General features: G+C 37.0%; 1 protein-coding gene and 1 non-coding gene across 6 annotated transcripts in view; both read left to right on the top strand.

The window, feature by feature from the left end:
* LOC138707888 (mitochondrial tRNA-specific 2-thiouridylase 1) overlaps positions 1-26,272 on the top strand; it is an 88,377-nt gene extending 62,105 nt beyond the window's left edge. For 4 of the 5 annotated variants that reach the window (XM_069837925.1, XM_069837923.1, XM_069837924.1 and 1 more), the window contains exon 9: positions 666-26,271. In XM_069837925.1, the coding sequence (XP_069694026.1) occupies positions 666-851 (186 nt within the window). In that variant the 3' untranslated portion in view covers positions 852-26,271. Of the gene's footprint in view, positions 1-665 lie in introns of all 5 variants that reach the window. The other variant, XM_069837926.1, reaches the window with a different exon arrangement.
* Positions 26,273-27,386: 1,114 nt separating this feature from the next.
* Positions 27,387-27,458, top strand: TRNAC-GCA (transfer RNA cysteine (anticodon GCA)). Its single transcript has one exon. It is a non-coding gene; the product is annotated as a tRNA-Cys (tRNA).

Below are 27,458 nucleotides of genomic sequence, written 5' to 3'. Positions count from 1 at the left end.
ATATACAAATTAAATCTTCACCCACAATTATCCCACATTATTTTTTAGTTTGAGCTTCCGCATGTTCTGCTTCCAGTATTCTTCTAGTGCTGCAATATGTACCCACCTATTCAAATGAAAACACAACAAACTCTCAATTATTCGTGTTAATCACTTGACAAAATGAAATGAATAAACAAAAAACACGGATAATCGGAAATATTTATTAACTTGCCACAATAATGGTTTAGCATAAGAAAATCATAAACATATAGTACAGTAGAGCATCGATTATTCGAATACTGATCAACCGAAACATTGGTTAACCGAAAGCATTCCGATCGGCAAATTCAAATTTGCACACACGCCATGTAAAAGTTTCACTAGTGCTGTTTGCGAGATTTAGTGGCAAAAAAAATGTGGACTTCTTTTCCTGAACTTTAGGCCTACTTTAATGGCCATTTTGAACTTGTCAAACTAAGCTAGTCAGTTCTCTGTGTTATTTGTAAGACATGTGATATAAAATATACAGGGTGTTTAAAAAATACGGGGCATAATTTCAGGTATGTATTCCCCACATGTAGACAATCAAAATAGTTCATTACAACATGTGTCCAGAAATGCTTCATTTCCGAGTTATGGCCTTCACAACATTGAAATTCACCGGAACGTTTTTCTTTCCGCAGGTCGTTGTCATTACAGAAGATGTTCAAAATGTCCACCTCCTGCTTGAATACAGACCTCACATCGATGTCTCATTGACCTGCGAACACGATCCCAAACTCCAGGTACTTGCGTATGTCCTCAGAACATGCCACAATTCGATTCTGAAGGGATTCCAAATCAGGCACCAGAGACGAATAAACCAATGATTTTAAATGGCCCCACAAGTAGAAATCGAGAGGGTTCAGATCAGGTGAGCGTGGAGGCCAAGCAATTGGGCCACCTCTACCCAAGTTATCCATCGATCAGGAAACCTTCGATCCAAGTACCGGCGAGCCGTACGACTGAAGTGTGCAGGAGCGCCATCATGCAAGAAGTGAATGTGTTAACGATTGATCAGTGGAGTGTCTTCTAAAACATGAGATATGGTGTTTTCCAGGAAGTTTGTGTACGCCTCCCCCGTAAGTCTGTTTACAAGTACATGGGGTCCAACTAATCGATCACCAATGATACCGGCCCACATGTTGAGGGAGAACCGCACCTGGTGATGAGATGGAACAGTTGCACGTGGGTTTTCATACGCCCATACATGCTGATTGTGGAAATTTGTTATGCCATCTCGTGTGAACTGTGCTTCATCTGTAAATAATACTAAGGCAGGAAAGTTCGGATTTACACCACACTGCTGCAAGAACCACTGACAGAACCTAACTCGTGCAGGATAATCTGCTGGTGACAGGGCCTGTACATGTTGCAAATGATAAGGATACAATTGATACTCTTTCAACCTACCCTTCGTGTGCTGATAGAAGGAGTCATGTTCACAGCCTCCAGAATCTCCTCCTGTACTTCTGGAGTTGTAGATCTTGGTCGTCCCCTTCCCAAACCAGGAGAGTTAAATTTTCCATACTCGCACAGATGATAATGGAGACGTACAAATGTCTTCCGATCTGGACATTGTCGCTGTGGGTACCTCTCCTGGTACAAACAACGAGCCAGCGCAGCATTGCCGTCCGCCTTACTGTACATGAAGTGTATCTCTGCCAGCTCTTGATTTGAATACATGTCGCACAGTCTAACGCCTACACAACACTGAATGTAACCTTCGCCTCGGAATGAACTGTCAGAGTGCTCTCTTAATGTCTCCTTTGACGGCAACGACCTGCGGAAAGAAAAACGTTCCGGTGAATTTCAATGTTGTGAAGGCCATAACTCGGAAATAAAGCATTTCCGGACACATGTTGTAATGAACTATTTTGATTGTCTACATGTGGGAAATACATACCTGAAATTATGCCCCGTATTTTTGAAACACCCTGTATATTGCATGTACAGTTTTATGTTTAATATCAGTGTTCTTTCATACTGCTCCTATGACACTGGTACAAATTGTTTTCGTCAGTGATTGGTTATCTGAAAAATCAGTTATCCGAAACCCCCCCCATCCTCAATTGTTTTGGATAATTGATGCTCTACTGTATATGTATAGTAAGTTAACTTACTGTATTTAAAATTATTATTTTTACTTTTTACGAGAGAATAAAAATATCAGGCTGCATTTATTTATTGAACTGCATCCAGTTCAGTTTGCTTATCTAGTATGTACTTACTGTGTTTATACTAAAGCTGTGTGTCAATTGTTGCTGTTTATGACACACGCGCTGCTAGTTGTGCAAGCTCAATTCACACGTATTCGAAATTTCTTGTCATTTCTATCTTTCAAACACCGTCACTGAAGTAAAAAAAAAAACCCTGCACGAATATCCTGCAAACTGAATAATCCGCACACAAATAATCGAGAGTTTGCTGTACTAGAAAACACAAGTTGTGTAGGTAATTGTTGCAAGCTTAATAAAAGTTCTGCTGCACCTGTCATGACAGAAATCTTGCCAATTGTCTACTGGACATGGCAACATTTTGAAATTATAGCTGAGTCAATTTTCACATGTCTCTCTACTGCTTGGGAGCAGCAAAGTCATTCATGCAGATATAATTTAGAGCAGGGGGTTCTGTAACAGGACAGCCTTCCCAATTAATCATTTCAGTGTAGTCTTCAACCAGTAAGTTTATTTCCGGCATTACAAAAACCTGAAAATTGTTTTCCTTTCCACTGTCTGCAGCTGAAGCTCAGGTTTGTACAATACTTGTCAAAGCTTGTTGTCATAATTCTTATTTTTGTCTGTTATCATGGCCAACAAGTTGTCTGTATTGACGAAAAATGAGTTTCTTTTGTTTACTTTATCTATTACTTATCTGTATTCAGATTGCAATTAAAGTGTAAAGCAAAACACTATAAATAGATGCCTCACCCCATCCTTACACAATGGCTTTATTTTTATAGTGAACTGAAGTAATGGAAATTGTAACAGAACTCTTAGTGATATATTATTATCCAAATATCGAAATAGCATTGTAAATTATGGTTAATTAGTGCAAACCTCTGTGCAAATGGAGCATCAGTATTTTTCATTTGCATTTACTTAGAGTAAAGGCAGGTGAATTGGTTAACTTTTCAGTAAAATGGCTGAGACATAATAATAATATAATAATAATAATAATAATAATAATAATAATAATTTATTTCCTTTTGATTATAAAGATCACATATAAAATTAGTACAACCGAAGGAGCAAAGTTCATGCTTGGGTGCAGTTCAGTTATAATACTTACACCGGATATTTCAGACCACCTGTATAAGCCTTTTTTCTCAAAAACTATATGATACTGGTTGTTCATAAAAAAAGAATTGATGACCAAAACCTATGTAAAGAATTGATCGGTGGTAGTACCATTTCCCGTAACAAACCGGAAGTAGGGGTACCTGTGGTTAACTTCGGAATTTCAAATGAGAACATGGGTAGTAAGAATAAAGCTTAAGTACTTTCTCAAGGTTTATACTTTTGAGTATGAGCACTTCCTGTGATTATATACTCGTAACCACTAGAACATACTCATATTCGTAAGAATAAAGACATTCTACCTAACGCGAATATATACTCATCTCTACAGCCTTCTTGATCGTTTAAAAGTTAGTATGTACTCGTGTTACCTATCCTCTTTGACCACATTGCACCGTGATACTCAGTTTTTTTTTTTTTATTTATTTATTTATTTATTTATTTATTTATTTATTTATTTATTATAGACTTTCACATGCTATCCGCATGCTGTAGTGGTTTGTGTTTTGGTTTTTATAAATAAATAAGTAAATAAACAAACAAATAAGTAAATAAATAAACAAATAAGTAAATAAATGAATAAAAAATAAATAAACATGAAAGGAGTGAGAATAAGATAAGTGATGTTAATAAACAGGAAACAAGAAAATAGTACTGGGAAATCGTCATTATGGGATGTGGATAAAGATTACAATCCATTTCTAGAATTCTATTTTTTATTATAGAGAGTTATATATATATAATTAATTTAAAGTTACAAGTAATTGCATTTTGCAATTCAAATTTTACAAAATAAACTGTAATTGTTAATTATGTTTAACAGTACAATCTAGCCTTATAATTTGATAGCCATTCATACTTTTATAGGTTATGTTTTTGTATGAATAACAAATACGTGTTTAACCTTTTTCACATTCACTTTTGTGAAGCGTTAAAGGCTTCTGAAGTTCACGTCTTTTTCTATATTTTTCTGTGAGGTACTACATCGTTCATAAATTCTGCCATTTTTTTTTTATTTAACTTTAAACTGAACACAAATCAACAAATATTCAGAATTGAGTCTGCTACAAACCATACACAGAATAACATGAGAACGAACTTATAAATATGAGAATATACTAGCTTTTATTCTTATCAAGCATGAGTATATATTCTGTACAAGATGGACACTTGAGTATATTCTACTATGCTTCCGTGTTATGAGTATGTAATCAAAAATGAGTAGGTACTCAAATGTTTTTATTCTTACTAACAAGAGTATATACTAAAAGAAGTCCAGTATATACTATACACTCATGTTTATTCTTACCACGGCATGGGTCATTGAAGGTACCATTGGAAACTAATTTTAAAAAGAAACAACTTTTACTGAAACTTTTTTCTTCTAACTTTTATTGTTTACTCACAAAGTAACAAAAATGATATCTTCTGAGAAATGCTGTATGTTGTTTATGTATTCATTCATTCATTCATTCATTTATTTTATTCCATAGATCTTATATGAGCAATGAAGCTTTAAGATGTGGAACAAGTCAAAATTTTACAACATTACAATTACAATTTTTACAAATTTTTATAGTTTTACAATTTAGTAATTTTCTATAATTTTTACAATTTTGTGCAATTTTTTTTACAATATTTTGGCGAGATGTATGTACACTCTTCTTGTAAGTGTTCAAAGTGTAAGCCACCCTGTGCTAAACAATGTTCTGATCACCTCCAAACATCCGTGATTGCAATTCAGCACAGCTGAGAGACCCACAGGCTTCTCTAATTCTTTGTTTCATGTCTTCTCTAATTGTTGGACGCACCTGGTAGACCATGTCTTTAATTCTCCCCCACAAGATGGCTTGCCCATGACTCAGGATTGCACCATAATACAGTGTTCAGAATTCTGAAAGACGACAAATTTTAATCATACCATATCCATCTCCATCAGGAACTTGGGGGACATGACTTCCAGACTCGTGTTGATTTCTAAACACGGACCATGATTTCAAGCTCAGAATTCTGTGGATTGATGAGACAACTTTCAAAAGTAATGGTCAGGTAAATCTTTACAATGCCCATTACTTGTCTCCGGTTAATCCACACTGGCTACGTGAAGTGGATTAACAGCACATGTGAAGCCTCAACACATGATGTGGCCTCCTCGGACACCGTCCTAGGACCATATTGTGGGTCTCTCAGCTGTGCTGAAGTGCAATCACAGATGTTAGGAGGTATCAGAACATTGTTTAGCACAGAGTGGCATACATTTTGAACACTTACTATGAAGAGTGTATGCACATGAACAACATACAGCATTTCTCAGAAGATACCATTTTTGTTACTTTGTGAGAAAACAATAAAAGTTAAAAAAAAAGTTTCAGTAAAAGTTGTTTCTTTTTGAAAGTAGTTTCTAATAGTACCTTCAATGACGCATGTTCTCATTTGAAATTTCGAAGTTGACCACAGGTACCCCTATTTCCGGTTTGTTATGAGAAGTGGTACTACCACTAGTTGATTCTTTACATAGGTTTTGGTTATCAAAAATTTTTTATGAACAACTAGTATCACATAGTTTTCGATAATAAAAGACTGATATGGGTGGTCTGAAACACCTGGTATAATACTAATAAAATACCGAGACATATTACAGTGCCCACACCTGTGGAGTAACGGTCAGCGCGTCTGGCTGCGAAACCAGGTGGCCCGGGTTCGAATCCCGGTCAGGACAAGTTACCTGGTTGAGGTTTTTTCCAGGGTTTTCCCTCAACCCAATATGAGCATATGCTGGGTAACTTTCGGTGCTGGACCCGGGACTCATTTCACCGGCATTATCACCTTCATATCATTCAGATGCTAAATAACCTAGATGTTGATAAAGCGTCGTAAAATAACCCAATAAAATAAAAAAATAAAACATATTACAGTGCATACAAAATTAATTAGATACAATACAAGGATAATAATCAAGGTACAATATAATATAATGTGTATTTTTGGAAAAGTATGGCATCAAACAAAAGACTGACATCTGTATTTTGTGTTCAGTTACCATTTGTTTCAAAAGTTTCCATGTAATTTTGAATAATAGGGCTTATGTGAGTGCATCTTAACTGCTTCACCTGCATTGGTAGGTCAAAGCTGGTAGCAAGGAGGGTGAAAAGGATACCATAAATGTCTTAAAAAAAAAAAAAAAAAAAAAGAGAGAGAGAGCAAAATGGTTATTAACATTCATCATAAAGAAATTACATACCCATATTTTACAACTGCATAAAAAATCACTTCCCATAAATGAAAGTTTTTTTTTCTCTCTCTCTTCCACTCTCACACAAACTTCATGGTATTATTCACTTTTCACTTGATATTGAATCCAAGTATTTTAAGAGTACTTTGAGTCTGAATACTTCCAAGTACTGTTTCACATTTCTGTATTTGGGCCAGCAGTCCCTTTCTTACACTATTTACAAACATTATACATTGACTCATAGTGATCGAACGCATGCTCTGGATTAGTCTTTACTTGTCTCTTCATTTTCACTTATTACTCTCAAGAATTCATATCCCTTACTATTGTTCTATCCTAGCTATGATTACTATTAGATTCAGTTCCTAATTGACTCCCCCATTTCACTTTAATTAACGATCTAATTATTTCTTGCAAATTAATTAATTTATGTCATTTTGACCTTATTTATATGTAGAAGCACATTTTTTTAATACTTCCAATTACAAAACTGATACAAATCATTTTCATTTTCTTTATATCTTTATCCATCTCTTTCGGCACTTTTCTCTGCAGATTAAATATCACTGTCCAACCATAGCCTTTTCACAAAAAGCCTGCTTCATATTACTGACATATTTCTTCTCCATGTAGTTCACTTTTTTTTGCCTGAATGACTCCTTTCGTCATTTACTTTTCATTTGCAAATTTTTTTCTGGAGAAGATAAAGTCATACCTTTTGGTTTCTGTTTACCTTTTCTAAGCCTAATAGATATTTTGCCTTTTTCTGGTGCAGGCAGCAGTTCACAATAAGAAGTGGAAAGTAAAGGATTGTTACCTGCGACTTGATAGGAGGTGGAGATAGAAAGTGTGCAATTATTACTAGGATTTGAAACAGTAGGGATATTGAGTGGAACATTGCTCTGAGATGTAGATATGGCAGATATTCATCTTTGCTAAGAATACTAGGATTGAAAGGATAATTTTCAGCATTCTTCTACCAACATCCACATGGCAGGATAAATAACATTTACGAAAATCTCCAGCCATTTTATTGCTAAAAAACTGTTTCATGGTGTTCTCTTCTGCAAAAGCAAATGCGACTCATCTGACGTCTCTCAAACTAAGGCCAAATCTACATCTGGAAATTTTATAATTTTTTCCTTCAATTATGCTTCCTGCACTTTAGAAAATACTGTCTGTCCCCCTTGTTCACCTACATTTGCACATGTTTTCAAAAGACCCCACGGATGGAGAGGCCTACAAGTATATGACACATTGTAAATTCTAGATGGTTTCCAGTGGAATGGATGGCTAACATGATTTCCAATCTTATGAATCACAACACCTTTAGTGCAGACATTTGTGATTATTCCATCACATCCAATTGCTGTTAATTTCATAGTATCTATATTGTGAACATCCAGGTTACTTATGAGGGAGGAAACAATGTTTCTTGCTAGGCTGGTGGAGTCACAGTTGTGTGACCAAAATATTTACTACTTAGTTCTTCTACAAGTATTAGTGGTGGTCAAGTGATTTCTGGTTCCTTTCTTCACTAGAGTCAAAGTTTGATTCTTCCATCTTCGAAGTAGATACCAACTGGTGATATGTAAAGACAGGATTTCGATGCAAATGCATGTTTTACATAAGTTTGTTACACTTCTCAAACTTTGTAAATATCCATTTCATGGCTTAGTAAGTTGAAATAAGTATACTTTCCCTGTGCATATTTGCATGTTTTGGCATTTTTGTGTATAGAATTCATGAATAATGCATTTTTTTTTTTTTGGATTAATAAAGCACATTTAGAGATATCTTGCATATTACTTTATATAAATTTTTTTGTAGTTTTAGTGCATATTTTATGTAAATCGCAAAATACTGCATTATATAAATGAATCGGGGATTGCAGAAACAGCACATGTCACTGTGTGTGGCGTATTGACATGTGCTGTTTCTGCAATCCCCAATTCAAATGTTGCCTGAGTTTGGTATGAGGATCAGTCAGAAAGTAATGCCTCGTGTGTTTTTTTCTCCTTAAATAAGTTGGTAATGTAAAAAAATTGAATTTGGTGCGATTCCTCAAGCCTTCTTCTACAGTTCATTGTAGTAACAGCTTCCTAAGTCAACAGACAGCAATTGAGGCATTGGGTGAGAGAGGGAGCTAAGCCACAATTTTGCAAAAATTGAGATTTTGACATTTTCATATAATGTATATGCGTATTTATTTCTGTACAAAATATCAACAAATTCTGCAGCCTTCTTCCCGGGTATTTTTCGAAATATAATTTTGACGAATTCCTTAAGTCAAGTTTCTCGTGTGAGAGACGGAGCTAAGCCGACCGCAATGCAGGAGCGGAAACAGCTGCAGCTCATATCCACCAGTAGCATATCGGTCTTCAATCACGTGATAGTGTTGTGTATAACATGGCTGACGGTGAAGGTGAGTTAGTTGTGAGCAGCTGCGAAAAGCCAAAAAAACGTGTAAGAAAAGAAGAAAACTGGGAGAGGAAGAGATCTAAAGTGTGTAGAAACTTGGGCCTAGAATATGTAAGTGACAAGACAAATGTGTTAGTTCCTGCTAAACAGCAAGGAGCAGGTTGTAAGTGCGTGGAGAAAACAAGCCGCTAATCTGAAATGATGCAAATACCACGTTCTGTCTACTGAAGAAAAAGAAAGTATATTTTGTGAATTTTATAAGATTGGAGACTACGATACACAAAATGCTTTTTTATTTGGCCTAATAAGTAGATAAGAGTGTCACAGGTTTTACAAGAAGGAAAGAACAGATGATTCAGTAAAAAGGAAGGTTTCTTTTATATATTCCGTGAAAAACTCAGGAGGGCAGCTGATTCGAGTATGCAATAAGTCATTCTGCAATTTATTTGCCATTTCAAAGAAACGGCTCTCTACAGCACGAGGAGACAGAAATTTACATGAAGTTACTAAAAAGCAGGATTTTGAAAATAACGACGATGTAGTATTGCAAGATGAACATAAAGATGATTTAATTTTTTCCAAAGTGTCACCACACGTTGATAAGAGAGGTCTGCATGGAAACTACAAACACAAGTTGAGTCCTTAACTTGAAAATGGAGTGATGAATCACATTAAGAAGTTTCCACTGTATGTTAGCCATTACGGAAGAAGCAAGTCACAGAAAAAGTTAATTAAATCTGTTAAATTTATTTCTGAAATGTATAGATTGTATAAGGAAGAAAAATTGAAAGAAGGTGTGAATATTGTTAGTGAAACCACTTATAGAAGTATATTTAATACTCGTTTCAATATTAGTTTCAAAATGCCGCATACCGATACATGTAAAGTTTGTGATGCATGGCTTTCGAAAGAAGATGATGTCATTCCTTTACATATACGTTTGCATCAGGCACAAGCTACATCAGCTTACAGTCTTCTTTCAAATTTCAAATCAGAATGCCTGGATGTGAACTGTGACTATTGCTTAATAACTTATGATTTGCAGAAAGCTCTGCCAACACCCAAAATACCAACAGAAGTTGTTTTTTATTTAAGACAGTTGTGGGTGTACAACCTGGGCATTCATATATGTAATAAAAAGAATGTCATCATGTGCATGTGGCCAGAAAATGTAGCATCACGCGGAGCTTCGGAAATAGCGTCATGTCTTTTTAAAATACTGAGTGTCCCAGAAAACACAATGAACAAGCGTAAATTACGATTTTTTTCTGATTCCTGCTCTGCACAAAATAAAAATAACATTTTGTACATGATGTATTATGGTTTGGTTATGTTAGGGATGTACGATTCAATTGAACACTATTATCTTGTTCCCGGACATACTTTTTTACCTTTGGTCAGTGACTTCGGTGTGATCGAGAAGAAAATAAGAAAGACTGATTATGTGTTTACACCTGAAGATTGGTACCGTCTGGTGGAAAATTCAAGAGTCAGAAATCTATTTCAAGTAGTGAAGATGACTAAAGATGATTTTAAAAATTTCCACGATGTTGCAGGACATATTGTCAGGGACCAAAAAACTGTGTCAGGAATGAAAATGCAGCTAAGAAAAATTGCAGTATTTAAAGTTGAAAAAAAATAAACCTGGTGTGCTACAATATAAAACAATGTATTCTGAGTTCTGTCCATGGGAGGAAGTTCGTGTGTTACACAAGGCGTCTGGAAGACCTCGAAGGAAAGTCAGCGCACCAAGTGAAGATGAAGTGAAAAAAATATTTCTGCATACCAACATGAAGTGCTTATATCCAGCAGGAAGAAAAATTAACGCTGCAAAATACAAGGACTTAATGACCCTGCTGCCCTACATATCCCAAAATCACCACTCCACATACAATGGACTTCAGCCAGATACTACCTCAGATGATACAGTATAAGAAGATCCAGATGACAACTGAAGGTAACATATTTTACTTCCAATGCCTTGATTTTTATTTTTATTTTATTTTTTTGCTTTTTAAATTTTAGTAACAAAAACTTAGCTACAAAAATTTCACTGTCTTTAAAAAAAAATTAATGAAACGATTTTATTTCATTTTTTTTTAAATCAATAATGATGTTTTACTGAGGGAGGAAATATTTACACAGCTGATTTCTTTCTTTTTTCAGAAAATGGTATTTGCACCCCTAATACTGAAATTGAAGAAGAAAATTAATTGTTAAAAATAATTTTCCTGTATAGTTTGAGATGTGTACTGCAATATAAGCAACATTAAAATGTGTGTTAACCTAATGGTTTTCTTACCAGAAGCATAAACACAACACTCAAAATATCTTAGTTTCACCTACTTGTGGCTTAGCTCCCTCTCTCACCCGATGCCTCAATTTAGAAATGGCTGACATTGATGTATGTATAAGAATGCAGAATGGGAAACGCTCATTCGCATTCATGAAAGGCTGAAGAAGGTGTATGGAGATACAAAAGTAGACGTCAGCTTTGTTAGATGATGGGCTCGTTGCTGTACAAATACAGAATCTGGAGAGGAAACACCATTGACTGATGAAAAGCAAAGCAGCTGGCCGGTGACTGCAGTGACACCACACAACATCCAGTGAGTCGACGAGATCATTCATGATGACCATCAGGTAACAACAGATGAATTGTGTCACATGCTGTCATGCCATGCCATTATTGATAAACTGGGCTACTCTGAAGTTTGTGCACAATGGGCACCAAAATTGTTGACCGACCAGAATACAGAGGGAAGGAAAACAATAGTTTCCTATGTGTTGCAGCACTTCAGTGTGGAGGGTGAGGTGTTCTTGGCGAAAATTGTAACTGGAGATGAGACATGGGTTAATTTTTTTTGAACGTGAGTCCGAGAGGCAGTCAATGGAATGGCATCACACTATGTCGCCGAAGAAGGAAACAATTCAAACTGTGCGATCTGCAGGGAAAGTTATGACGACAGTCTTTAGGGATGTGGACGGTGTGATTCTGGTTGATTTTTTTTTTTTTTTTGGAGCAGGGGCGCACAATAAGTTCTGTCCCATACGTCAAAACTTTCAAGAAGTTTAAAGCACATCTTTGGTGAGTTCGCCTATAAAAAGCTAGAATGGATATTCTTTTACACGACAATGCAAGACCACACACCAGTCAATACACCACTGGCGAGATTGCGAAAATTGGTTGGGGAAATCTTGCCTCATCCACCATACAGTCCTGACCTAACACTATCACACTTCCATCTGTTCAGTCCACTACTGGAAGCTCATCATGGGCATCACTTTGAAGATGAGGAGACCCTGAAAAATTCTATGTGCCAATGGCTGAGGAAGAAGGACCATGATTTTTACTACACTGGAATACGAATACATACTCTTGTTTCAAGGTGGACAAAAACTGTGGAAAAAGACGAAGATCATATTGAAAAGTGACAAATTAATCGTGAATGTTGTGGCTGATATGCTATGTAAATTCATTTATATTTTGTTGTAAATTAAAAGAGAAAAAAAAAAACAGGCGGCATTACTTTCTAACCGACCCTCATATTTCTGAGCTTACAATATTTGAGTGTATCTTCTGAAAAATATAAGTGAAAGGACTAATGGGTTGCAGGGCTTCTACCTGAGAATTCCTGGATCTTACCAGCTAATCTCCTCATTGGAATTCCAAACCTCCAATTCTTGTTCCATACAAGTCCCACCATGAGGCTAAAATTGTTATTAGAAGAATGCCTCTCATGCATATTTAGTACTGGTATTGGTAGTTTGGTGACAATAGAGTTAACATACATCCCCTTACATAGCTTTAATTTGGACAGGTAGTACGTCTGTAGTACATGTACAGTTGCTTTATGAATTGCACCAGTTACTTCTTGTGACGTAGAAAGATCATTTTTATGTACAAAAACATTTTGACAGATAAACGCATGAACATGACTACTGAAAATTTGGAAAGACTGTTAGTAGTACATTGTGCCATTCAAAAATAAAAATGTAAGTTTCAATTTTGATAGTGCATATTTTAGTGACATTTTCCTTCAGTGTTTATATTTGATCACTTGATAATGCATGAATGCATACATATTTTACGATTTCATAGTGCATGGAGATTCCTTCTTTAGTGATATGTCTCCACTTGACTATTCCTCTGAAATGTCTCGGTTTTTTTATCACCTCTCTTTGTACTTTGTTTTTGTCTAACTTTACTGGGGTCTTTTTTTGACACTACATTCTTAAGATCTTCCAACAGCACTGTCAATTGCAGTTAGAATGACATCTAATGAAAACTTTTATGATTTTCATACAAATTGAATTGAATTTAACAGAGGAGGGCACTATGGTCCAGCACTGCGACCAGTTAAGATCTATTTCGCTAACCCTCTGGTGACACATTCCTAAACCCACACTGACTGATCACACTAAGGTTCTCTGTGTGCCCAGGTTTCGAGCAGGCAACCCCACTCATCCCTAGGCCAGCACCCTCCATGCATCATCAGCCGGTGTTCGGGGAATGATAACGAAATGGAGAAATGGTGATGGAATGATATAATTGTCTAATTTGGGGAAAAACTGGAGAACCCCGGGAAAAACCCCAACTGCGACCTTGTCCAATGAAAAAATCTCAGACCTGGTCGGGAATTGAACCCGGGCTGCCTGCCTGACAGTCTGAAGGTCTGACCATTCAGCCACCACAGAGGAGTATTTTCATATAAAAATTTAAAAAAAGAAATAAAAGTCTTCTGCTTGCTGCTCATTCTCTCCTCTGGCATGCATTGTAGGTGATCTTTTCAACTATTTCTATATTGCTAGATTATGTCTGTGATGCTCTGACATTTAATTCTTGTCTAATGGTGTTATTGTTCTTGTCATCCCTTAATGAGTACCCTGTTACAAAGCAAAGGTATTTCATTTCTGCAGATTCTGTTCTACTTGACTGAGCTGTTGTGATTGTCCATTTTTCATTGCTAAGAGGAGTAATGGAAGGGATATGACTTTGTGTAACTTCATTAGTGTTTCTTTCTGTACTCAGTTTCTTTTTTAATAATGGCGGGTACTTTGACTGTTCGTCATTCACCCATATAAAGCCAGTTGTGTAGACCAATTTACTTGACAGTCTGTTTTAGTGTACGTTTGATCATTCCAGTAAAAAGCATAAATTTAACGAGTTTTGTATCTAAGTCTTGTGTTTATTTTTATGTGCCATTAAAACCTAAATATTTAAATTCACTAATCTTGTGTGTCACAATTTTTGCTCTTATTGGATTTATTACTTTAAATGCCATAGTCTTTGTTTTCTCATTTTAAATTAAGTTAATTTCTCTGGCAACTTGGTTTAGTTTGTGGGCTGCTTCTTGAAGTTCGTCTTCAGTTCTTTGTATGATGAGTTGATTTACTACAAATAGTAGTCGTCAAATTATTTTTATTATGAATTTTTTTTTTTTAGATTCATCTGCCCTTTTTATGGCTTCATCCATATAAATTATAATAATATTGGCATTAGAGTTGAATTGGATATGTAGAGATTTCTATATTTTTCAGTATTTCCCGTAATAAATTCTTCTGTAATTTAACATTTTTCCATAGTCAGCAAGTAGATAATGTATTGGTAAGTTAAACTCGCATCCTTTTTCACTAATCTGTGTCATTGCAAAAATGCAGTCCGAGTAACATTTTCCTTTCCTAAATCCATGTTGTGATTCTGAGATAAACTTCTCATTGATTGATGTCAATCTTCTATTTAAGATTTTCACATATAGTTTGCAACATGAGTTAAGTAAGCTTATCTATTGAGATCTTTCACCTTTTTATTGATTGGACATACATAGGCTTCTTACCATTTTTCTGGTAGTTTTAAATATGCCTTCTTTCTTTTCTTTTATGTCTTCATTCCACACTTTCAACTCTTTCTTTGATTTTTTCCTCTGCTTTTTCCTTAGGCTTCTGTAGCTGTTTGTTGTATATGTTTAATGTTTTCACGTTCTTTGTTATATTTTCACAAGTTGGTTTTATCTTACAGTACTGATTCAATTTATGGATTTATTATGGATTTATTAATTCGTCCTACAGAATAATCTCTGTAATGTTGACAATTAATATTTGAGGAGAAAAATTCGCTCCTGTGCAGGGGATCGAACCCGGGTCCTTGGTTCTGCATACCAAGCACTCTGATCACTGAGCTACGCCGAATTCAATCCACAGCACCAGATCGAACCTTCCTCCTTAAGTGTTTCCCTTTGTGGCCTGACTCCAAGTTAAGCATATATGTTGACATTATACAGTAGCGCTCAAAAGTATTTTGTAATAAGCAGTGGTGTGCATTCAGGGTAAGCTACTGAAGCACTGCTTCGGTAACAATATATTATGTCATCATAATTACACGATTATTCAGTAATATCTATATAAAATCGTCAGATTTCTTCAAAACGTATAGAGCTTAGAGCTTAATATGTTACATTATTGGTATGAGCATTGTGAGTGAACCGGAAGCATTGTCACTTCTACTTTGGCTGAACAGCGAAGGAATTTCACGCGCACCACTGATGAAGGCCATGGGCTATGTGCATCTGCACCCCACAATCCGAAGCGAGCATGGGTTGTGACGTCACTGTTACATGTGTCAACTAAGAGAATGCCTGCAAGAGCATGGAGACGAGTACTGTCGGTGACTCAGAAGAAGACGAGCGCGGAGTGAGGGGAAAGAGTGGATAATAGATTACATTACAACAGTGCGATACTTGTACTACTAGTGAGTGGAAATATTATTTCCATCTACTAGTAGTGCAAGTATTGCACTGTTGTCGTAACGGTATCTGTTTACCACCCTTTCTTCTCTTCCCTTCCACGCTCGTCTTCTCCTGAGTCACCGACTATACCTGCGTGTTGCTTTCTTTTAGAGCAGTAAGATGACACACTTCGCCCCTATTTTTTTGTAGTGTTGTTCAGACTGTCGCTCTCAGAAGCATTCTCCGTAATTTCGAGTTGCATGTGAGAAGTTGTATATAGAAAGTGTAAAGTGTATCAGTAACAGTTATGTTTTCTTCATTGTATATGTTTGTCGAATGTGTGTGAAAATGTATTAGTTTGTGAAGGTACCAGGTAGTAACTAATAATACAGTACATTATACAATATAGAACAATGTCTACATGTATTATAAAAGAGCTTGTGTTGAAGCCCTTTTCCACTCATTCTTTCCAAGAAAAATGAGATAATTAAAAATGGACGGCCAACACCAGAACTACCGAACTTGGTTCAAAAGACCAGTAAATTTACTAGACATTTTCAGTCTAATATGTATAGCAAATGTGACTGGTTAGCCGGCAGTGCTGAGCTAAATGCGGTGTTTTGCTGGTACTGTCTGTTGTTTGGAAAGGATAGAAATACTAGTTGGACCAAAACTGAGTACACACATTTGGGAAATTTAGTAAAATCTATAGCCGAGCACGGGCTGTCTGTTAACCACCTACGATCGTCTGTAGCTATAGCTGCTTTAGGGGAAAATAGAATAGAAACTGCACTTGATTACCAGCTTAAAAATGAAATATCTCTACACAATCAAAAGGTAAAGCGGAACAGGGACATCCTTAAAAGGCTTATTAATGCAGTGTGTTTTCTGGGAAAACAAGAGTTGGCCTTTCGAGGCCGTGATGAAACAGAAAATTCTGTTATTCGGGGCAATTATGTGGAATTTCTGAAGTACACTGCAGAATATGATCCTCTTTCAGCGGAGCATTTAGAAACCTCTACTGTATTTAAAGGAATTTCTAATCGAATTCAAAATGACCTAATCCAAGCTGTAGGTTCACCCGTTTTATCAGCTATAAAGCAGCAAATTACTGATGTTCCTTTTGTAGCTGTCATGGTTGATGAAACTTCAGATGTGGCAAATAAAGCACAGTTTTCTATTGTCCTCCGTTATGTACATGAAGGAGAGATAAAGGAAAGATTCTTGGGGTTCTGTGATATAAGTAGTGATAAACATGCCCAAGCTATTGCAGAACTTATCCGGCACTTCTTATCAGAATTCGGATGTAATGAAAAATTTATTGCACAAACGTATGACAGTGCAGCGACGATAGTGGGAAATTTGAATGGAGTACAAGCATTAATCAAAGGCACCCATCCAGAAGCCCTATTTTTTCACTGTTATGCCCATGTACTGAACCTCGTTTTGTCTCAAAGCACCAGCCAAATACCTGAGTGTAAAATATTTTTTGTACGCTTAATGGACTTGCAGCTTTTTTTTTCAAGATCGCCGAAACGTGCTAACTTTTTGGATCAATTTTTGCATCATCGTCTTCCTAACGTCTGTCCAACGTGATGGAATTATTCATCAAGACTGGTAAACTGTGTGCAGGAACAGAATTCAACTTTGTAATGTGTTTTGTGCCATGCTAGAACACCTTCAAGAAATTGAGTCATATTTTAGCACCAATTAATGGCTTTTTGACACTTTTGGAAGATTTCAAATTTGTTTTTCTCTTAAATACGTTTGACAAAATATTTACCTTTACCGATGTGTTGTACAACATCCTACAGAACCAAGCAAACGATATTCTGTACTGTCAACAGAATATACAAGAAACTCGCCGTTCCATAGCCGCATTACGTGATGATTATGAAGGGATTATCCAAGAAACCATGTCTCAAGTAGGTGAGCCCTTCGAAGAGAAAAAATATCAACTATAAACGCATCTATTGCAAAGTGTTTGATAATATTGATAACCAATTGGATTTAAGATTTCAAGATTATTCTAAACTGAAATTTTTTAATTTATTGTCGCCTCAAACTATGAAAAATATTCTAACCAATTCCCAGAAAATTGCTTTCAAAGCCTCATAGATACATATGGAAAATTTTTCGACATCATTCGATTGAAAAATGAGCTGACTGTAGTGTACAGCAGTGAAGAGTTTAGAAATAAAACCATGAGTGAACTTGCAAAACTATTGAGTACTAATGCAATGCTGAAAAAAAGTTTTCAGCAGTTTAATGTGTTAGTGACATTACTGTGTACAATTCCTGTGAGTACGTCTTCAGTAGAAAGGTCATTTTCAACACTGAAGAGAATCAAAAGCTACTCTCGAAATTCTACTGGAGAAGAGAGACTATCTCATCTTGGAATTATTTCTATTGAAGCGCACCTACTAGGAGAACTCAGGAAGAAGAAAGAGTTCTTTGATGAGGTGGTTACCAAATTTGCTTCCCAGGAGAGAAGGATTGAATTTCAGTTCTGTTGATCTTGCTGTGAGAAGTGCCAAGGGTGAGTTTAAATCCAGAAGCTTGTTATTTTATATATAAATGTTGTTTAATGGTAGCTTTAAGAAATTTAAATTGATATTAGGTCTAATTATTTTAATTTATGTTCTTTTAAATTATTATCATTTGTGATTTTATCAAGGCAAGCCCCTTGATTTACTATTGTTTACCTAACAATTATAATATTCAGTGCTTCGGCTGTCTGAATGGTCACTGCACGCCACTGGTAATAAGAGTTTTTGGTTGCCAGCACTGTTTATCTACTGCAATAACAAAGTGAGTCCTACTGCTGTGTCAGTTACTAAGGTACTTCACATTGCTGTGGTCATGCTGTCTGAATACTCGTAAGTTTTGTTTACACCAATAACACTTTCAATTTCTCTGGCTCATAAGTATTTTGTAATACATTCTACAGACATAAATGTAATATTTTTAGTGTCCTGCATGTAATTACTTGTTCTTATAGATTGAAGGCATGCCGAAACAAAAGGAATATCCAATGGAATTAAGGGAAGCTGCATTAAATGCCCTTCGACAAGGCAAAACACAGTCTTCTGTTGCCAAGGATTTTGGTATACCACAGCAACTAGTAAGTGTGTGGTATCGGCATTATAAACAAACAGGCAATGTAAATAATAAGCCCCGATCAGGTCGTCCTCGGAAAACTTCAAACAGAATACATAGAATCATAAAAAATATTCTTCTGCTAACACACTGAAGTCAGAAATGGCAATACGGAGCAATTTGGAAACAAATTATGGATTAAAACTTAATGTTTTAACAGTAAAGCGTCGCCTAAGTACTCAAGGTTTATATGCTAGGCAGCCTAGCCGAAAGCCATTGATATCTGAAAAAATCGAAAGGCCAGACTGAAGTTCGCAGAAACATATTCCAAGTGGATCTTTCAAGACTGGCCTCACATCTTATGGAGTGATGAGAGAAAATTTAATCTAGTATCCTCTGATAGTATTACGTATGTACGACGTCCTATAAATGAAAGAAACAAGAAGTATCAGGTTCCTACAATAAAGCCCTGTGGTGGTAGCGTCATGATCTGAGATTGTTTTTCAGAAGTGGTGTGAAGTCGAGGACAAAATGGATCGTTTCACGTACCGGAATATCCTGAAAGAATATATGGTGCCACATGGAAGGAGATGCATGCCACGGCAATGGATTTTCCAACAGGACAACGGTCCGAAACCTGTATCAAACCATGTCAAAAATATGTTCGCAGATAAAAAATTGGATTTTGGAATGGCCAAGTCAAATTTCCGACTTAAAGCCAATAGAATACCTCTGGGAAGGGTTAGATCGACGTATTCATTACAGGCAGTACTACAATAAACATCAATTTTTGGATATTTTAAGGAAAAAGTGGCTGAACATTTTAAAAGAGCATCTGGAAAATCTAGTGGTTTCTATGCCAAGAAGATGTAATGCTGTCATCAAAGCAAGAGGTTATGCTACAAAATATTAAGTTCTTTTTCTCTAAAACAGAAGGATTTATTCATGTTCAGTTCATTTCAAAGTTACAAAATACTTTTGAGCTTTTGTCATTCGAAAAATAATTTTTGTTTACATCAGTTTTCATCACATTATGTACACATTAGTGTTACTTGTAAGAGAAATATATGCTTTTCATTGCAACAGTGGAGAAGTTCTTTTGAATCCTTTTATGCCCACATAGTTTCGAAATTGTCATACTACAAAATGCTTTTGAGTGCTACTGTATGTCTAGTGTCAACTGCCATTATAATAGGAGCACACTCAGTTGAGTGACTTATTTGGCCGGGATTCCGCAGTTATGATGCACTGCTAGCTATGACAATATTATGGATTTATTAATTTGTCCTACAGAATAATCTCTGTAATGTTGACAATTAATATTTGAGGATAATGGCAGTTGACACTAGACATATATGTCAACATATATGCCTAACTTGGAGTCAGGCCACAAAGGGAAACACTGAAGGAGGAAGGTTCGATCCGGTGCTGTGGATTGAATTCAGCGTAGCTCAGTGGTCAGGGCACTTGGTACATAGAACCAAGGACCCAGGTTCGATCCTTGGCGCCGGAGAAAATTTTTCTCCTCAAATATTAATTGTCAACGTTACAGAGATTATTCTGTAGGACAAATTAATAAATCCATAATATTGTCATAGCTAGCAGTGCATCATAACTGCGGAATCCTGGCCAAATAAGTCACTCAACTGAGCGCGCTCCTAGTATAATGGCAGTTGACACTAGACATATACGTCAACATATATGCCTAACTTGGAGTCAGGCCACAAAGGGAAACGCTGAAGGAGGAAGGTTCGATCTGGTGCTGTGGATTGAATTCGGCGTAGCTCAGTGGTCAGAGCGCTTGGTACGTAGAACCAAGGACCCGGGTTCGATCCCCGACACCGGAGCGAATTTTTCTCCTCAAATATTAACTGATTCAATTTGTTTTGAATATTTTAATTTCAGACTTATCTTTATTTCTAGAGTTTTTTTTTTCTCAGGACATTTCAAAATGGTTTGATGTCATGGCAAGGATTCTATATAATGTTGTGTTTTATTTTGGACCATGTCTGTTTGTCATTATGTAATATATTATGGAATAAGAGCTATGAACTGCCCATGTGATCTTATGTATCTTGCGATATCTATAAAATGTGTTTGTGGTCTGCATCTAATTATGTGTGACGAATTCTATTAATTTATGTCAGTTATTATTTTGTGGACTAGTGGAAAAGAATGTACATATGTCTTGAAGATCAGCAAAAATACAGGCACATTTTTTATGTAGAAAGACACTTTTTCAGCTTTCCCACTAACAGGACTGCCTCATTGGACAAAGCATAACTAACACAGAGTGAAAACAAAACTGAAATGAGACAGAAAAGACCACAAAAGAGAAATGTATGGAACAAACAAAAAAGGAAAATTAAGAACAGGAAAGATAATAGCATACATACAATAGGCCTAAATATAGTAAACAAACAGATTAGATGTTTAAACAAAAGTTTTTTCTTTTTAGGAAACAAAATATAGGTGGTATTTTAAAATGGCAAGTGATCCTCTGATAGCAGTAAGGGAAACATCACGAATGAAGTCGTTGTTCAGTTGGAACTTCTTGCAGAAACTGACAAAGAGGCGAGGTATTGTGCCCCTAGTGCCAACCATTAGCCCAACTACTTCTGTGGAGGTGAGGTGGTGTTTCTTCAAATAGAATGGAACTGTGGGCTCATCTGCATTTTTCTGTGTGGACTTCAATGGGCTGTTCCTGTGCTTCGAACCTGACTCTGGTCGATAATGTAGGCGGATGTAGAGCCTGGTGGAATGGCAAGCATGTCAATTAGCCGACAGGATTCTTCTTGAAAGATGCCATGAACTTCTTCGTATACAATGAGACCTTTCTTCCTCAAGGCTTCGGCAATCATGGACCTGATTCTGTTATGTCTAGAGTTCTGTAGTGTCTCGCTGAAAGGCCAGGCACCCAAAATGTGGTCAAGAGTTTCAATCTCACTAATGCAACGACAGTGGTTTCCGTCTCGGGACCTTCCTGGCATAGCACACAGCGGAAAAACATTAACTGTCATTTTAAGAGCATTGATGCAGCATTTAGCATCACCAAATTTAATTGACGAGCATGGCAACGTGTGTGTCTAATGCCTACCCATTTCATTGAACGTGATTCGGGTTAGCATGGCAACATATATACTCAGCTTGAGGATATGTTTCAGAATTGCCTTAATTGTGCCAGTTGAGCCTCATATTACATAATTTTCACCGGTATAATTGTGCAATATTAATTCATGTTTCTGTTCATTAATATCCAGACTTACAAGCTATTTTAAGCAACGAGGACCTAATGTTTCAAGTGTCATGCATTTGAGATGTAGCAAAAAGTTCCAAAACTTTCCTGTTGGCTTTCCATTCTTGGTATTATCTGAAAAGGTCAACCATTTGATATGTATTGGCTCCATCACTAGTTTCACTTCCAATGATGGATAGAAAATCTGCTTCACAAATTTCGCTTATTATTCTCTCTTGGCACATCTCAATCATAATTTGGAGAATTTCGTGTTGTATTGTTTTAGATAAGCCTTTGGAAACATTGACCTTCTCCAGATGAACCCCTAAGAAATGATCTAATTCCATGCTGAAATTTACTAGCTCTCTGAAGACACTGAGATAGTCGAGAATTCAGTTTTGACATGTCCCCTTAGCACCAACTGAAATGCTCCACAGAATCCTTACAGTGTGATAGGATATGATATATTTATTCCACCAGCTTACATCGGTTGTGATGTCCCTTCACATTTCTGCATACAGTGGCATCACTCCCTTGGATACGTAATATTCTGCTTACGCTTCTTTTAAATATCCGGCTATTACATATAAATGACCGTGATCACTTTTCTATCACGTTACTCACCTCTGTTTCCCTCCCTTCTTATTCTATTTACCCTTCCCTTTCCTAGTTATCTTTCTTATTCTAACTAATCTCATTTAACTAAACAATCACTTCTCTCATTCTCTTATTAATTGCTCCCAACATTTTTTACATTAGTTGAACTCTTCCATAGTTAACTTATTTATTCATTTGTATCACTAATGTTCACTGATCACTTATTCCCATTAATCTAATCTGTATATTTTCAGACGAAGTAGTCTCCACAGTTTCATTACATTTCCATTCCCACTTTCGTTATTATATTTGTATCACTACTTGCTTATTATCACTCTCTGGTTATTACTTGTATCTTATCCTTTTTCACTATTATTCCCTTGCCTTACCGTCTTTTCTGTCACTATCACTCTTTTCACTTTATCACTTTCCTAATTCAATTGCAGCTTTTCACAACCACTTTATTACGTACATTCCTTTAATTGAATCGAGACTGAAATCAGTTCACTAACCCTGAAACATGAAATGTTGCTTCATCACTAAAAACCAACTGTTCAAGGAAACTATCCTCTTCCATTAGCCCAAGAAGTTTAGCACACAGCCACTGGTATATTTCAGCTGGCTAAGGTGCTTGCCCGCTGATGCGGGGTTGTGCTTGGGCACAGGTTCGATTCCTGCTTGGACTGATTACCTGGTTGGGTTTTTCAAAGGTTTTTTCCAACCGTGAGGTGAATGTCAGGTAATCTATGGCAAATCCTCGACCTCGTCACCAAATATAATCTCACTGTTACCAATCCCATTGACTTTAAATGACCTAGTAGTTGGTACATCGTCGTTAAATAACTAACAAAACAAAATTTCCACAGAAAGACTATCACAGGTGTAAATCACTGCTTAATAATGTATAATATATGATTTATTTAACGACGCTCACAACTGCAGAGGTTATATCAGCATCGCCTGTGTGCCGGAATTTTGTCCTGCAGGAGTTCTTTTACATGCCAGTAAATTACTGACATGAGCCTGTCGCATTTAAGCACACTTAAATGCTATCCACCTGGGCTGGGATTGAACCCGCAATCTCGAGCACAGAAGGCCAGCGCTATACCGACTTCGCTATCAAGGCCGACAAAATCGTTGTTCTTCAGGGCTTGAAGTAACTGTAGATGGTAAGGTTTCATTTGCAAATGTTCAAGGAGAACCTGCCATATAGCTTTCTGTGGGATATCAAGCTTTTGGTGTGCTTAGTAGGTGGATATCTGAGGACTCTACAAAACTTAGGCAGACATGTTCCAGTGCTTCTTCTCCCGTCGACATCCATGCATTCAATTTTCTCTTGGAACTGCAGCTCATACTACTTCCAGACTTTGTCCAAAAACACTATTTAACAATTACAGAAGACTTGTTTACAGAAAAATGAACACAGAACACGCATTGTTCTCCACTTGTCACCATTTTCGTTAGTTATTCTGTGCTGTCGCATGACAGTGGAACCAGTGTGGGAAATTAAACTTCGAGAATTTACCTTTCAAATCACAAATCTCACAAGAAGATACACAAAACAAATTTTGCATAATTAATTGACAACATTATTTTGACTTAATCTGTATATTAATCTTTCTCATACAAAACAGTGATATGACGTGAAGTATGAGAAAGTTATATATTTGACTTTTTTCCATTGCTGTTAAAGAATAAGAAATTCACTTTAAAAAACCCCAATTGATTGATTTCTCCCTCTTTTAGGTCATCATGAGGTATGAGATTTTAGGCTTTCATAGTGATTTTGTTCAGAAGCAGACATTCTGTATTCCACTGTGTGCTAAAATATAACATAATTTCGGAACTGTGTAGGCGTTCCATCTTTAGAGAAAATTAGCACGATATGAATGCTCAACTATTTTGTTGAGCTCATTATGCCTCCCTGCTTCAGAGAACTGGATCGTGCTAATTTGTCCTGAAGATGGAACCAGTATGCAGTTATGAAATGTTAGAGATGTTAAGCTCCATAGAGTGGAATACCCAAAATCCTACTTCTAAGTAATATGACAATTCTTCATGTATTTTTCTGTTTGATGTATGACTTTCTAGAGTGGCAATTGCTGTAATCAAGAAAAGAATCATACCTACACTTTAGATGCACAAATCTGCATGCTGGATTGATTTACAGCAGAAACACACGCACAACTACATTTGTCATTAATTCTATGGTGCACGGTAAATGGGGCATAAGTCATAAATTGCAAGTTTTCAGTAGAACAGAAGCAAAATTTGAAATGAGAACCAATATCATTATTATGGGCTGGAAGTCTGACACTCTATATCATTATGAAAGAGAATAAACATATGCCCTGTATACCATCTGAAGAAGTACATTTTTTATACTCACATGGCGATCATGACTAAAAGCCACCAATTTCTGAATTACGCCCTTTTTACCGCGCACTATATACTCGTCATATAGTAATATTAGTAAAATAAAGGAATGTGCTAAGAGGGTGTATGGACTGTCGCACTTCAACCATTGGCTTGTTTTGTAACCCCGTAACCTTTTGTAACTGTTCAAGCACTTTATCCATATGAGTGCCCAGTGCCTTCGCGCCTGTGAGAAGATCTTGCAGACTTTCTTTTGTCCAATTGCAGAACTATTTGACAGGTTCACCGAGGAGGAGGAGGGGTGAGCGGAGCAAATGGATAGGGGTCCATGAGCATAAGAACCAGCCAGAGTAATGACTCCGATTACATACTGTAAAGGCCTCTTTTTGCATGTAGAACTGCTGCGACTGTGCTTCGACCATGCCACATCATCCATAATCACCAAATAGTATAAACCATTAGATATGCATTGAATAGCAGTTGGGTATATTTACATATAGGAAGGACTACAGCTACTGTGTTGGTACCATGCTGTCATGAGTCACCCAACATTGATTATGATACAATCACAGCGGAGTTCTACATGTGAAAACCATTTTTGAGAACATTTCTTATAACATTTGAGCATATTTACCTACTATTCAGAATAAATACAGTGGGTGAACATATTAAGGTGACTTGATACAAATCAGAAAATCCGTCTTCTGATCGTTGCATTGGCAATAGTATTATGTTGCTTTTTCTTATTGCATATCATAAAGTACACATTTCAGTAATGAAATATATCACTTTCAACAATTGAAAACAAGCCGCCATGGTGGTGGCTAGAGCGCTGGACTTGTGATCCTGTGGACCTGAGTTTGATCCCCACTGTATTCCAGATTTATAACTTGTGTGGGTAGTCTCATGGTCCGGGTAACATGGGTGTTTCTCCGGGATTTCTAATTCCTCTTTTATATCCCAACATATCATCACCATCTCATGACGGATGTAGCATAGATCAGCCTCCTGTGGTGCATCCTGGGTAACGACTGTCGGTAAATTGGTCTACACAACTGACTTCATATGGGTGAATGATGACATTCAAGTACCTGTCATTAGTTAGAAAGGAAAAAAAAAACAATTGGGAACAGCCGAGTCTACTTTTTAAGCTTCATTGAAAATACTGCTGTTATCAAGTAGCCCTAATAATGTGATCACCCATATATTTAGCCATTATTGTTGTAATAAATTATGCTTCATTCAATTGTCTCTTGATTTTTTCGACTTTTATACAACAAAATGTCATTCCACCCAGACCCTGCATTTGCTTGTACTAGCACTTTTACTAACTCCGCCTCTGGATGGTATTATACTATTCAGTGCCGGTCCCAAGCCCGGATAAAGGAGGAGGGTGAATAGCTGTTTATGTAGCCTTGGGGTTTGCATCGATGTTGGATATATGTAACTGCGAAAATCCAAGAAAGTTCAGCTGTGTTCTTTCTGTTAGTGCAAACAACAAATTCAGTCCTTTAAGAGGAAGGGTGAGGATGGGAACCTGGTACTTTGAAACTTAGTCAACTTATATATATTTTGATGTACCGAAGTACATATGATATTTCCATGCAGATATTCTGCGTCATCATATGATGAAAGAGTGATGGAACGGAGAAAAATTCTCTCCGGCGCCGGGATTTGAACCCGGGTTTTCAGCTCTACGTGCTGATGCTTTATCCACTAAGCCACGCCGGATACAACCCCGACGACGGTTAGAATCGTCTCAGATTAAGCTCCATCTCTTGGGTTCCCTCTAGTGGCTGCCCTCTGCACTACGTCATAGATGTCTATGAACGCAGGACCGAAGTCCATACATGTGTTGAGGTGCACTCGAATGAGTGACTGATTGGCCGGGATCCGACGGTATAGGCGCCGTCTTAAATCACAAAGTGATTTATTACGCATATCATATATATTTTGATGTACCGACGTACATATGATATTTCCATGCAGATTCTGCGTCATCATATGATGAAAGAGTGATGGAACGGAGAAAAATTCTCTCCGGCGCCGGGATTTGAACCCGGGTTTTCAGCTCTACGTGCTGATGCTTTATCCACTAAGCCACGCCGGATACAACCCCGACGCCGGTTAGAATCGTCTCAGATTAAGCTCCATCTCTTGGGTTCCCTGATATGCGTAATAAATCACTTTGTGATTTAAGACGGCGCCTATACTGTCGGATCCCGGCCAATCAGTCACTCATTCGAGTGCACCTCAACACATGTATGGACTTCGGTCCTGCGTTCATAGACATCTATGACGTAGTGCAGAGGGCGGCCACTAGAGGGAACCCAAGAGATGGAGCTTAATCTGAGACGATTCTAACCGGCGTCGGGGTTGTATCCGGCGTGGCTTAGTGGATAAAGCATCAGCATGCAGAGCTGAAAACCTGGGTTCAAATCCCGGCGCCGGAG

Source organism: Periplaneta americana, chromosome 10 (genome assembly GCF_040183065.1).
Source record: "Periplaneta americana isolate PAMFEO1 chromosome 10, P.americana_PAMFEO1_priV1, whole genome shotgun sequence".
Classification (NCBI taxonomy): domain Eukaryota; kingdom Metazoa; phylum Arthropoda; class Insecta; order Blattodea; family Blattidae; genus Periplaneta; species Periplaneta americana.
The sequence above is the reverse complement of the archived record's forward strand: the minus strand, read 5'-3'. Positions and strand labels throughout refer to the sequence as shown.